This window comes from Electrona antarctica (assembly GCF_951216825.1).
Source record: "Electrona antarctica genome assembly, chromosome: 20".
NCBI classification, from domain to species: Eukaryota; Metazoa; Chordata; class Actinopteri; order Myctophiformes; family Myctophidae; genus Electrona; species Electrona antarctica.
In genome coordinates, this window is record NC_136801.1 from 5,835,960 (window position 1) to 5,848,439 (window position 12,480).

The following is a 12,480-nucleotide window of genomic DNA, read 5'->3' on the forward strand; positions in this document are numbered from 1 at the left end:
CTGCTAAATTGCTGCCTCTCGGATATTTGGTGCAGCGGCAGCGCAGATGCGTAAAAAGGTGCATACATACCACACGCCACGGTACAGTTACATCTGGACCGACCTGTGGATAAACGGGAGGGGCGTTTTCCCACCGATAACGTTATAATAGCAGCCAATGAGCGTAAGATTTGTAATCACTGTCAAGGAGCAGTTTTTTACCATTGGCTTCCAGGGGGAAGCTGTCGCTAGAAGGAGGGAGGGAGGGAGGGGGAGAGAGAGAGGGACCCGCGGTGAAGCGAAGCGACACGTACGGACCACGGCGGGGACGGTCCCGTGCCAAGCAGCGAAGCACCGAGCGGCCACAACATGCTACGAGCCACCGGGTGAGGTGCAAGCACCGCACTTTATGTCCTCCCAATACGACTTATGCCGTTTCATTGTAGCCTATACATGGTTGCAGTGCAGTCTTTTTTTTATCCATCTGACCGGCGGGCGGCGAGAGAGTCGTCTACTTGAACGAATGACACCGTTCCAACTTATTTCAGGCTACTAAAGGTGCTATCGAGACATTCCCAGTTTCTTCATGGCGTCTCCACAGCAGTCAAGAATTCAGTCATATCTGGAGAAAAATAAAATTGGACCCTTGTTTGAGGTAAGCGCACAAGTAATAAAGTATTTCAATAATATACATGGCCATTCATTCTTCTAACGCGGGTTCTTGTGAGGCGTTGAAATATGCAATTAGATTCTACTTATCCAAATTACGCGCACCTGCATTGAGAGCGGTTGGGCTACATATCAACACCCCCCGCCACACATGTTGTTCCAGACATTTAATGTACGACGAAATCCTCCAGTCAAGCAGCTATTTCAATACAGGGAGTTTCGTTGTGATGTGATTCATCTTCACAGGACTCTGAAACGTCCCACTGCGCTGCGCTGCATTTTTAGATGTCTTACAGCAGAAAAGGGTTGGCGTTTAACCTCGGATTGGGAGCAAATGGATGTAAAGCAACGACGCCTTCTACCACTAGACTTAGTAGTGGAACTGTCAGCCAATTTGGCTCCGACTGTACTTGGACCGCTTTTTCACTTAGGCCTACAGTCTACGCCAAAATCCTCCTCACCAAAATTAGCCATTTTTTAGTCCACTTGCGAGAATGTGAACCCAGGCATGTTGAGTACAGCAACGTTTTATGTTAGAAATGTTGAGTATCCATGGGTCCCCAGCATGTAGAAACTGCCAGATGCTAATTTGCATATGTTATTTTCATATGTCACAATTTTCATAATTGGCATAATGATCATAGGCCATAGCCACAGCACAAATGTGCTGACATCATCACAATTGTGATGACAGCAATGGCCGTTTTTAGCCCAATGAGAGTTTTTTTTTTGCGAAACTAATGCTTGGAATTGATTCAGCATCATGAAAACCCCCTAGTTTGACACGTCACATGCTACTTAATTTTGAATATTTTGCCTTCTATAGTTTGTTAATGGTATGGTCACATATTATGCCAATTCTGAAAATTGCTCAACATATGCAAGTTAGCATCTGGCAGTTTCTACATGCTGCATGGGACCGACATACTAAACATTTCTAACATAAAACCTTGGTGTCCGGGGTTCACAATGGGGCTCTATGGGCTGGCAAATAGACTATTTTGGCTAATGTTCCCCCCCCAGAATATGGATGCTAACTTTCTGAGGTTCAAGAAGTTGTTAAACAATTAATGTTACTTACTACCTCTAATGACCCTCCTCACAAAGGTTCACGGATAGCGTTTGTTTAGTGACTTAAGTAGTGACCTTTAGGTCAGACAACTTATGAGCCATTTTGTGCAAGTTTGCATTTCAGAGGGTTATTTTTTTTGAGTGGTGCAACCACTCCTATAGACAGCTATGTGTGTCCCTCACCTGTCCCTGGCTGAGCACGAAATAGCGTTTGGTTGGTTTTCACAACCAAGTGTCACTGTTGCGCGCACACACACACACACACACACACCAACTGTATATATATGATGATTTGGGGTGTTACATTATAGTGACAGTACAGTACACTAGAGGGACCCCCTGGGGACCCCCACACGGTAACTCTGTAATTTCTTGACCATTTCGGACACTGGGCGGCTCGTCGGAACCTGGCCGGCACCCTGAGCACGTTCCTGGGGGTCTGGATGTTCCGGGGACCCCCTGGGGACCCCCACACGGTAACTGTCATTTCTTGACCGTTTCGGATACTGGGCGGCTCGGACTCAGAACCAGGCCGGCACCCTGGCCGCGTTTCTGTGTGTCTGGAACTTCCGGGGACCCCCACATGGAGTTTCATCTCTCACTTCACACGGGTGTGATTTTAGTAATATGTTAGCCTTCTGAATAGCCTATTCTTGAGTTTAGCTTTACCCTGTAGTAATAGTAGGCTAATTGACATTGGTTGTGTACTACTGTATACTGTTTTCCAAATAGCACAGACCAAGCAGCTTAAAGGGTACCACACCTGCTTATCTGACTGACTGACTGACTGGCTGACTGACTGTCTAGTGTGTAGGGAGCTGCTCATCATAGTGTGTTCTCAGCGTGGCATCCTAGCAACCAAAGGCATTACTACTTTCCTTGTTTGTTATTGGATCTTCTTGTTGAACCAGACAAGACAGGTGTGTGCAGAATAGAGAAGAAGGGAGATCTATAGGCAGAACATTAAGCTGAAACAGCTTGTTTTGAGTTCAACAGATGCCTTAGAAATCTGTACATATTAAAATTGGACACTGAAGGGATGAAGGATGATGAGTCAGCGCCGGGGATGGTTCTAGGTCAAGTTAAGATTTGTGTGTGTGCGTGTGTTTGCTTGCAGTTGCACACCATAATGATGAATGAATTATTAAATCTGCATGCACATCATGTTTCAAAAGTGCTGATGAAACACATCCTGGTTTTACCTGGCCTTCTCGCTGTGGCACACACAGTCTGCATGTAAAGCAGCTGTTGTATGCACTTCAATGCACTATGCAGCGAGGGCTGTTTCAGCACCGAGGACAGCGACTCAGCGCTAACATGGAGTGAGCCAGTGGAGTATGTCAAGAATCAATATTACATCATGTCGGGGCCACAGCACTCAGCGAGACGGTGCTGAACACAATGTGGATATGATCCTCGGTGTGCCCTGTCTCTACGCCGTGAAATCCTGAGTGTTAGTTCAACTCTCAGAGGCCCCTTTTCCACCGGTTGGTTCCCAATGGGAACCGGTTCAGTTCTTTTTGGTTTTTAGTCCATGAGCCAGAGCTCCAAAATTGAAACATTAATTATGAATTGAGTGGGCAAAACCATACCTATATTAGATTTTTTATCACCATGAAACTTCCCCAATTGAGTACTTACACGAAGACAATGATTTATTGTATTACAAATTTAACATTTTTAAATATGCAAATGAGGCATTATGTAGGAAAATATGCAAAATAATCGAAAATATGAAAAAGCTACTACTGTGGAAGGGTTATCATGTATTAATTTACTACTTTTATTGATCCTATAAACAATTTAATATGGGGTACACGTACAGACACCAATTTTGGAGCTCTGGCTCATGGACTAAGAACCAAAAAGAACTGAACCGGTTCCCATTGGGAACCAACCGGTGGAAAGGGTCAGAGTGTAAAAATTAACCCTTGCAGTGTACTTTACTTTGTCTTTCCTGTCTGGTGTTTCTGCACCCATTTGTGCTGCCTCTCACCCTCCAAGGTTGCTTGTCTTCTCCTGTCTTCACATCTCCTTGCTCGTTGCTCTCTGACACTAGGAATGTTTTGTCTTCATGCACAATAAAGAACAGAAGAGACCTGCTTTCATGTGGCTACTGAAGAATATTACCCCATTTTGACCTGAGATCAGATTCTAAAAATGTCTGTTTGAAAATGACAGTTTTCTGAAAAAGCTATGTTTCTATATCAGTCAAAAATAGCAGACCTACAAGCTCGTAGATGAGCTTGTAGATCTGCTATTTTTCAATAGCTAAAGCATAACATAATGCTAACACCAAAAGGGGTTCCCGACCCAAAATGGGTTAAAGCAAAATTAATGACTTACGTGGCATAAAGCTGGTGCGTGTGGTGACAATCAAAATAACTGCTGTCCAAAAGATAAATGAGCTTATGCCATTATAGGTTAGCGTGTAATCCATTTGTACAGTGAGTGAATATAACTGGATAAGTAAATACTGTATACAAGCTCTAGGCAGTGTCATCATACACAAGATGTAGGACATGTCGTCATACACAAGATGTAGGACATGTCGTCATACACAAGATGTAGGACATGTCGTCATACACAAGATGTAGGACATGTCGTCATACACAAGATGTAGGACATGTCGTCATACACAAGATGTAGGACATGTCGTCATACACAAGATGTAGCCAGTGTCAGTAATTAACACAAAAGATGTAGCCAGTGTCAGTAATTAACACACAAGATGTAGCCAGTGTTGACTTAATCCATTTAGGCCTGACCTCGAAATAAAATAAAAATCTTCTAAATCCTCCAGTTTTCTAAAATAAATATTTTCACGATTTTTCAAAAATAGCAGACCTACAAGCTCGTAGCGCGCCACTCGGTGGCGCGCTATGAGCTTGTAGATCTGCTATTTTTCAATAGCTAAATTATAACATAATGTTTAAAACACAAATGGGTTAAATAGACAAGCTTTACCACGTACAGTACCATTACTATGCACCATTGGATTGCTCTCTACTGTAGGTCAATTTGCAGAGGAAAATGAAGAGTGAAGTGATACACTAGGAACCTATGAAATGCCCCCAGGGGTCTCCATCCCCCCTCCTGATAAATGGGGTAACTTGGTTTACTTTGCTCTTAAAATACTCTTTGTTGCCCCAAATGCATAAAGATCCATGGGCACTCCATTGCAAAATTGATGCACTGGTTTAGAGACGTTGAATCCAGAAGAGAGACCGCTTGTTACTGTCTTCTGCAGGGTTTAGAATTAAAGTTATATTAAGAATAAAGTTAACGGCCTGGACGGTTAGCTCAACCGTCTGGGCATCTAGGCTGCGGATCCAGCCTGACGGCGTGCCGTGGGTTTGACTCCCGATCCCGACAACCTTTGCCGCGTGTCTTCCCCCCCCATCTCTCGCCCCATTTCCTGTCAGATTACTTTCAACCTATCAATAAAGGCAGAAAAAGCCAAATAAATACAATTATTACGCTTTTGGCTCTTCGTTGTTTAGAGGCACCTCAGTGTGATTAAAATTTTGGGTTGATTGTTGGGCAAAGTGGAAGGTACGTAGCCCTCACAGGCTCACACCTACGTCACACCGCTAATGTTTATGGTTATGTCAGAGTGATGTGGCTGTGGTCCTGTTTATGGTTATGTCTGAGTCAGAGTGGTGTGGCTGTGGTCCTGTTTATGGTTATGTCTGAGTCAGAGTGGTGTGGCTGTGGTCCTGTTTATGGTTATGTCTGAGTCAGAGTGGTGTTGCTGTTTATGGTTATGTCTGAGTCAGAGTGGTGTGGCTGTGGTCCTGTTTATGGTTATGTCTGAGTCAGAGTGGTGTGGCTGTGGTCCTGTTTATGAATATGTCAGAGTGGTGTGGCTGTGGTCCTGTTTATGGTTATGTCTGAGTCAGAGTGGTGTGGCTGTGGTCCTGTTTATGGTTATGTCTGAGTCAGAGTGGTGTGGCTGTGGTCCTGTTTATGGTTATGTCTGAGTCAGAGTGGTGTGGCTGTGGTCCTGTTTATGGTTATGTCTGAGTCAGTGATGTGGCTGTTTATGGATATGTCTGAGTCAGAGTGATGTGGCTGTGGTCCTGTTTATGGTTATGTCTGAGTCAGAGTGGTGTGGCTGTGGTCCTGTTTATGGATATGTCAGAGTGGTGTGGCTGTGGTCCTGTTTATGGATATGTCAGAGTGGTGTGGCTGTGGTCCTGTTTATGGTTATGTCTGAGTCAGAGTGGTGTGGCTGTGGTCCTGTTTATGGTTATGTCGGAGTGGTGTGGCTGTGGTCCTGTTTATGGTTATGTCTGAGTCAGAGTGGTGTGGCTGTGGTCCTGTTTATGGTTATGTCTGAGTCAGAGTGATGTGGCTGTGGTCCTGTTTATGGTTATGTCTCAGTCAGAGTGGTGTGGCTGTGGTCCCTATGGATATGTCTGAGTCAGAGTGATGTGGCTGTTTATGGTTATGTCTGAGTCAGAGTGGTGTGGCTGTGGTCCTGTTTATATATATGTCTGAGTCAGAGTGGTGTGGCTGTGGTCCTGTTTATGGTTATGTCTGAGTCAGAGTGGTGTGGCTGTGGTCCTGTTTATGGTTATGTCTGAGTCAGAGTGGTGTGGCTGTGGTCCTGTTTATGGTTATGTCTGAGTCAGAGTGGTGTGGCTGTGGTCCTGTTTATGGTTATGTCTGAGTCAGAGTGGTGTGGCTGTTTATGGTTATGTCTGAGTCAGAGTGGTGTGGCTGTGGTCCTGTTTATGTCTGAGTCAGAGCCACCGTCTGGCCTGCCCGACATCCCATTAGCCAATTGTAATTTAGGATAGGCCTCTCCCACAAACTTTTAAAGTGTTTGATAGCTAACCGGTTTATTAAACTAGAACTCGACTCGTGTGTGTGTGTGTGTGTGTGTGTGTGTGTGTGTGTGTGTGTGTGTGTGTGTGGGGGCTGGAGAATGTGGAAAATGTGATGTCATTTGCATAGTATGGTATCTATTATACAATTGAAAAGGTGTGCCCAAAACGCTGTGCGCCGCACAGGAACAAAAGGCACCAGCTACTACGTCACTCCAAGAGTGTCTGACACACTGCAATAACCCACTAAACACACTAACACGTCACAGACTTACCCTCCGCGTCGACCCATGGCTATCTCCTCATGTCGCGCAGCACGGCCACACTCCACATCACGCGCGTAAAAATTGTCATTGCACTGCCACTAAAGCCGGCTCCCGTCCACACTCGCAAACAATATCAATATAAATAATAAACACAAACACGCCACAAGCACCGACACCCCCGCCTAATTTGTTGCCACGTCTATGAAAACAAGCCCAGAAAAAATGCCATTCAACACGCTACTTACAACTCCCTTACAATTCGCGGACCTGGCAACACTGCATCCCGTGATTCCACTCTTTTCATTGGCTGCGCCGCCAACATTGTCAAACATTGTTGCCACGTCTATGTAAACAAGGCCGCAAACCCTGACTTCCTACAGCCTACAGCCTATACTTTCACACACTACCACTCGCTTACAATACGTGGACCTGGCAACACTACATCAGCCCTTCCCAATGGCTCAAAACCCCACCACGTGACCCACGTGTGTTTCGTGTTACCTTTCACACTTCCGGAAACAATACCGGAAGTTACACGGTACACACACACACACGCACACACACACACACACACACACGCACACACGTGCGTGCGCGCGCACACACACACACACACACACACAGTGTACAGCCTGCCGGAAACCAAAAGTAGAAGAAGACGAAGAACAACAACACAGGTTCTACACTGATTCTAACTTGGATGGAGAGCGCCGCGATTACATACACAGTTACACTCATGCAAACACGACCGCGTCGACACCTGGCGTGGTACAATCGGGACGAACCGACGCGCATATATATGGATAACAACAACAACACTACACGCAGCAACAACGCGCTGCAACACAACACGTAAGTCACGTATGTAACTATGGTTCTATGAATCCTGGATGACTGCTTAACACTGGATGATTGGCGTCCAGTGTTAAGCACTGACTCTGGCAGTCAGTAAGGCTGAAATAGAACAGCTGTGTACAACGCAGTGTCACTGCAGACACGTGTGTGTGTGTGGTGTGTGCGTGCGTGCGTGCGCGGGGGGGGGGATTTTGGATCGCCTCGCGATGCAGCTGAAATGGCACACACACACACACACACACGCCACAAAACGCTAATAATAATAATAATAATACACAATTAGAACACTACACTAATCATAACAACAGTACAGCACAGTACAGTACACATGAGTACAGTACAGAAAGAAACCTCACATCAGAATATTAATCCATGTAATAATAATCATAATAATAAAACATAATAACACAACACTAATAACTATAATATCAACAGTACAGAGAACAGTACAGTACATCAGAATATTAATCCATGTAATAATAATAATAACAATAAATAAGCACACAACACTAATAACAGTACAGAGAACAGTACAGTACACATGAGTACAGTACAGTACAGTATACTGTTCCTGCGCCTTGCCATGCTCTCTTTCAATCATAATAATAATAATAAATAACAACACTACACTAATAACAACAATAATATCAACAATACAGCGAACACTACAGTACACATGAGTACAGTACAGTACAGAAAGAAAGCTCACATCAGAATATTAATCCATGTAATAATAATAATAATAATAATAATAATAAATAATAACACAACACTACTAACTATAATATCAACAGTACAGAGAACAGTACAGTACAGTACATCAGAATATTAATCCATGTAATAATAATAATAATAAAAAAACACTAATACAACAGTACAGAGAACAGTACAGTACAGTACACATGACTACAGTACAGTACAAACACTTACAGTACAGTACAGTACAGTATACTGTTCCTGCGCCTTGCCATGCTCGCTTTCATACGCACATACACAAAACCAAACAGGGCCACTCAGCCAGCTTGCCAACTTTGCGCTTTCCAAGCAAATGCATAAATGAAAACATCATGGGTTGCCATTGCCTTCTTCCCATTTGCGACGCATCGCGTTAGGATGAGCGGGCCGAAGGCCCGCGAAATTCTAGTGTCATACAATTGCAAACTGGTAAATATGCAAATTGAAAGCATGCAATGCAGTGTGTGTTGTTTCCTACTATGGCATGCATTAGTATGGGTGCATGGAGAGATCTGTGCAAACGGAGTGGTTTGGAAGAAGAAGAGGAACGGATAAACGGGCATACTCCTTTGCACGCCTTTTCAATTAGGGTAGAAGGATGAGTCAGAGATGTGGCAATTTGTGTGAGTTTTTGACAAAATAGTAGTAGTAGAGTAGCAGTAGCAAAAAGTGCGTTGAAATGGTTGAAAATCTAGCTTGATTGAGTATTGCAGTATAGAGAGTTGCATCATGATTAAAGGAATCTAGGGCAGATCTTATTTTGATGTATGACCTACAGTTCAAGAGTTATACGCCAAAAAATAAATTGGGCTGGTATAGCGCCACCATTTTGATTGAACAAGAATTAGGATTGAGTGTATTCCTTCCTTTGGCCCAGCTACTGGCAGCCTGCACGAAACGTTTGACGTTGATTGGCCCAGCACTTTGCTCAGTTAGCTCTGAACAGAAACAAATCGAGATCAGGCCTCCGTGAGAACTGAAACAAGGTCAGCTTTGACAGGAAATTGTATGCAGTGAAGTGAGTCTCACTGTAACACACTAAACACAGTACATTGAAATGCCCAGTAGCAGCGTACTGTAACCTTGAAATAATATTTCAAGGTACATACTGTACGTATACTGTAGACATACTATATGAGATACAGGGTTTTCTCTGCATACATACGTAGGAGTTTCTCTGTGTACATACTGTAAATAAGAGTTCATTTATTTATAGTATGCATGTACACAGAGAAACCCCTACTTATGTATGCAGAGAAGACCCTGTATCCAGAGCCGGATTTACCTTGCTGAGGGCCCCCGGGCTGGAGAAAATTTGAGGGCCCCCCTTGGGGCGCGCGGCGCAGCCGCGCGGCCTGCGATTCGGCCTCGCGGCACAGCCGCGAGGACGAAAAAAATTTGGGCTATTTTGTTTTCATTTTGGGGTACCCAGGCCCCTAAAAAGAGTGGCAGGCAGGCAGGCAGGCAGGCAGGCAGGCAGGCAGGCAGGCAGGCAGGCAGGCAGGCAGGCAGACAGGCAGGCAGGCAGACAGACTAGTCGCTGTCCATGGTGCTGAATGAATGCAGCCACTAGTAGGCAATAGTGCACTAATGCAGTTTTACAGCAAAATATTTCACAATGTGCTCTGAATCAACTAAATACAATAACTATACACACATTTCACTTGAATTGGTCAATTGGATTTCAATACTTTAGTTATAAAAAAAAAAAAAAAAAAAAAAAAATATATATAATTTTTTTTTTTTTTTATTATTATTTTTTTCGGGGGCCCCTCTAGTCGTGGGCCCCCGGGCTTCAGCCCACCCTAGCCCAACGGTAAGTCCGGCTCTGCCTGTATCTCGTATAGTATGTCTACAGTATGTACGCAAATTGTCTTTGAAGAAGAATTATACTCCTCACTCTTTTCTCACAAACCCAAGCCCATGGCCTGGGCTGCTGCATCCTAGTTAATTGATTGGCACCAACAACTCATTTAAAGCCATGCCAAAATGTATAATGGAAGGAGGGATGGAATGGGGGAGTTTCATCCACTAGTTGCAAAGTGGTTTTGGGAGTTTAGTTACAATTTACAATTTAGGCATTTAGCAGACGCTCTTAATCCAGAGCGACTTACATTAAGCAAGAACAAAAAAGCACGGGAATACATCACATAAACAGGAAAGCATTTATCATGAAAAGTTAAATATGTTTTGGTTGAAAGGCCTGATTCAACAAAGCACAGGAGTGTTAAAACTCTTATGTTGGATCATTTTCACAGATACAGCATTATGGCAGCTGTAGTTAATAACATTCATTCTTCATCATGTTTTATTTCAGTGTTTCTGTGTGCAAGGCAAGCATGACGTTAACTGTATACTAGGCATCCAGGCTGGTACCCAGAAATAGCTAAACAAAGAGCAATGCATGCCATGTGTTTCCTCTTCTTTCTTTCAAGAGCTGTCTACTACACAATGCACTGCAGAGCAGTCACATCCTCCCTCCACATCCACACACCCTACAATGCACTGCAGAGCAGTCACATCCTCCCTCCACATCCACACATCCTCCCTCCACATCCTCCCTCCACATCCTCCCTCCACATCCACACACCCTACACAATGCACTGCAGAGCAGTCACATCCTCCCTCCACATCCACACACCCTACACAATGCACTGCAGAGCAGTCACATCCTCCCTCCACATCCACACACCCTACACAATGCACTGCAGAGTCACATCCTCCCTCCACATCCACACACCCTACACAATGCACTGCAGAGCAGTCACATCCTCCCTCCACATCCACACACCCTACACAATGCACTGCAGAGCAGTCACATCCTCCCTCCACATCCACACACCCTACACAATGCACTGCAGAGCAGTCCCATCCTCCCTCCACATCCACACATCCTCCCTCCACATCCACACACCCTACACAATGCACTGCAGAGCAGTCACATCCTCCCTCCACATCCACACATCCTCCCTCCACATCCACACACCCTACACAATGCACTGCAGAGCAGTCACATCCTCCCTCCACATCCACACACCCTCCCTCCACATCCACACATCCTCCCTCCACATCCACACATCCTCCCTCCACATCCACACACCCTCCCTCCACATCCACACATCCTCCCTCCACATCCACACATCCTCCCTCCACATCCACACACCCTCCCTCCACATCCACACACCCTACACAATGCACTGCAGAGCAGTCACATCCTCCCTCCACGTCCACACACCCTACACAATGCACTGCAGAGCAGTCCCATCCTCCCTCCACATCCACACACCCTACACAATGCACTGCAGAGCAGTCACATCCTCCCTCCACGTCCACACACCCTACACAATGCACTGCAGAGCAGTCCCATCCTCCCTCCACATCCACACACCCTACACAATGCACTGCAGAGCAGTCCCATCCTCCCTCCACGTCCACACACCCTACACAATGCACTGCAGAGCAGTCCCATCCTCCCTCCACATCCACACACCCTACACAATGCACTGCAGAGCAGTCACATCCTCCCTCCACATCCACACACCCTACACAATGCACTGCAGAGCAGTCACATCCTCCCTCCACATCCACACACCCTACACAATGCACTGCAGAGCAGTCACATCCTCCCTCCACATCCACACCCTACACAATGCACTGCAGAGCAGTCACATCCTCCCTCCACATCCACACACCCTACACAATGCTCTGCAGAGCAGTCACATCCTCCCTCCACATCCACACACCCTACACAATGCACTGCAGAGCAGTCACATCCTCCCTCCACATCCACACACCCTACACAATGCACTGCAGAGCAGTCACATCCTCCCTCCACATCCACACACCCTACACAATGCACTGCAGAGCAGTCACATCCTCCCTCCACATCCACACCCTACACAATGCACTGCAGAGCAGTCACATCCTCCCTCCACATCCACACACCCTACACAATGCACTGCAGAGCAGTCACATCCTCCCTCCACATCCACACACCCTACACAATGCACTGCAGAGCAGTCACATCCTCCCTCCACATCCACACACCCTACACAATGCACTGCAGAGCAGTC

The 12,480-nt window shown here is 45.5% G+C and overlaps 1 protein-coding gene across 1 annotated transcript in view; it reads left to right on the forward strand.

The window, feature by feature from the left end:
* Nucleotides 1-150: 150 nt before the first annotated feature.
* The window catches only part of cUnh8orf34 (chromosome Un C8orf34 homolog), a 109,230-nt gene continuing 96,900 nt past the window's right edge, over nucleotides 151-12,480 (forward strand). The window contains exon 1 of the mRNA XM_079489295.1: nucleotides 151-634. Coding sequence (XP_079345421.1) covers nucleotides 566-634 — 69 coding nt within the window. The 5' untranslated portion in view covers nucleotides 151-565. The remainder of the gene's footprint in view (nucleotides 635-12,480) is intronic.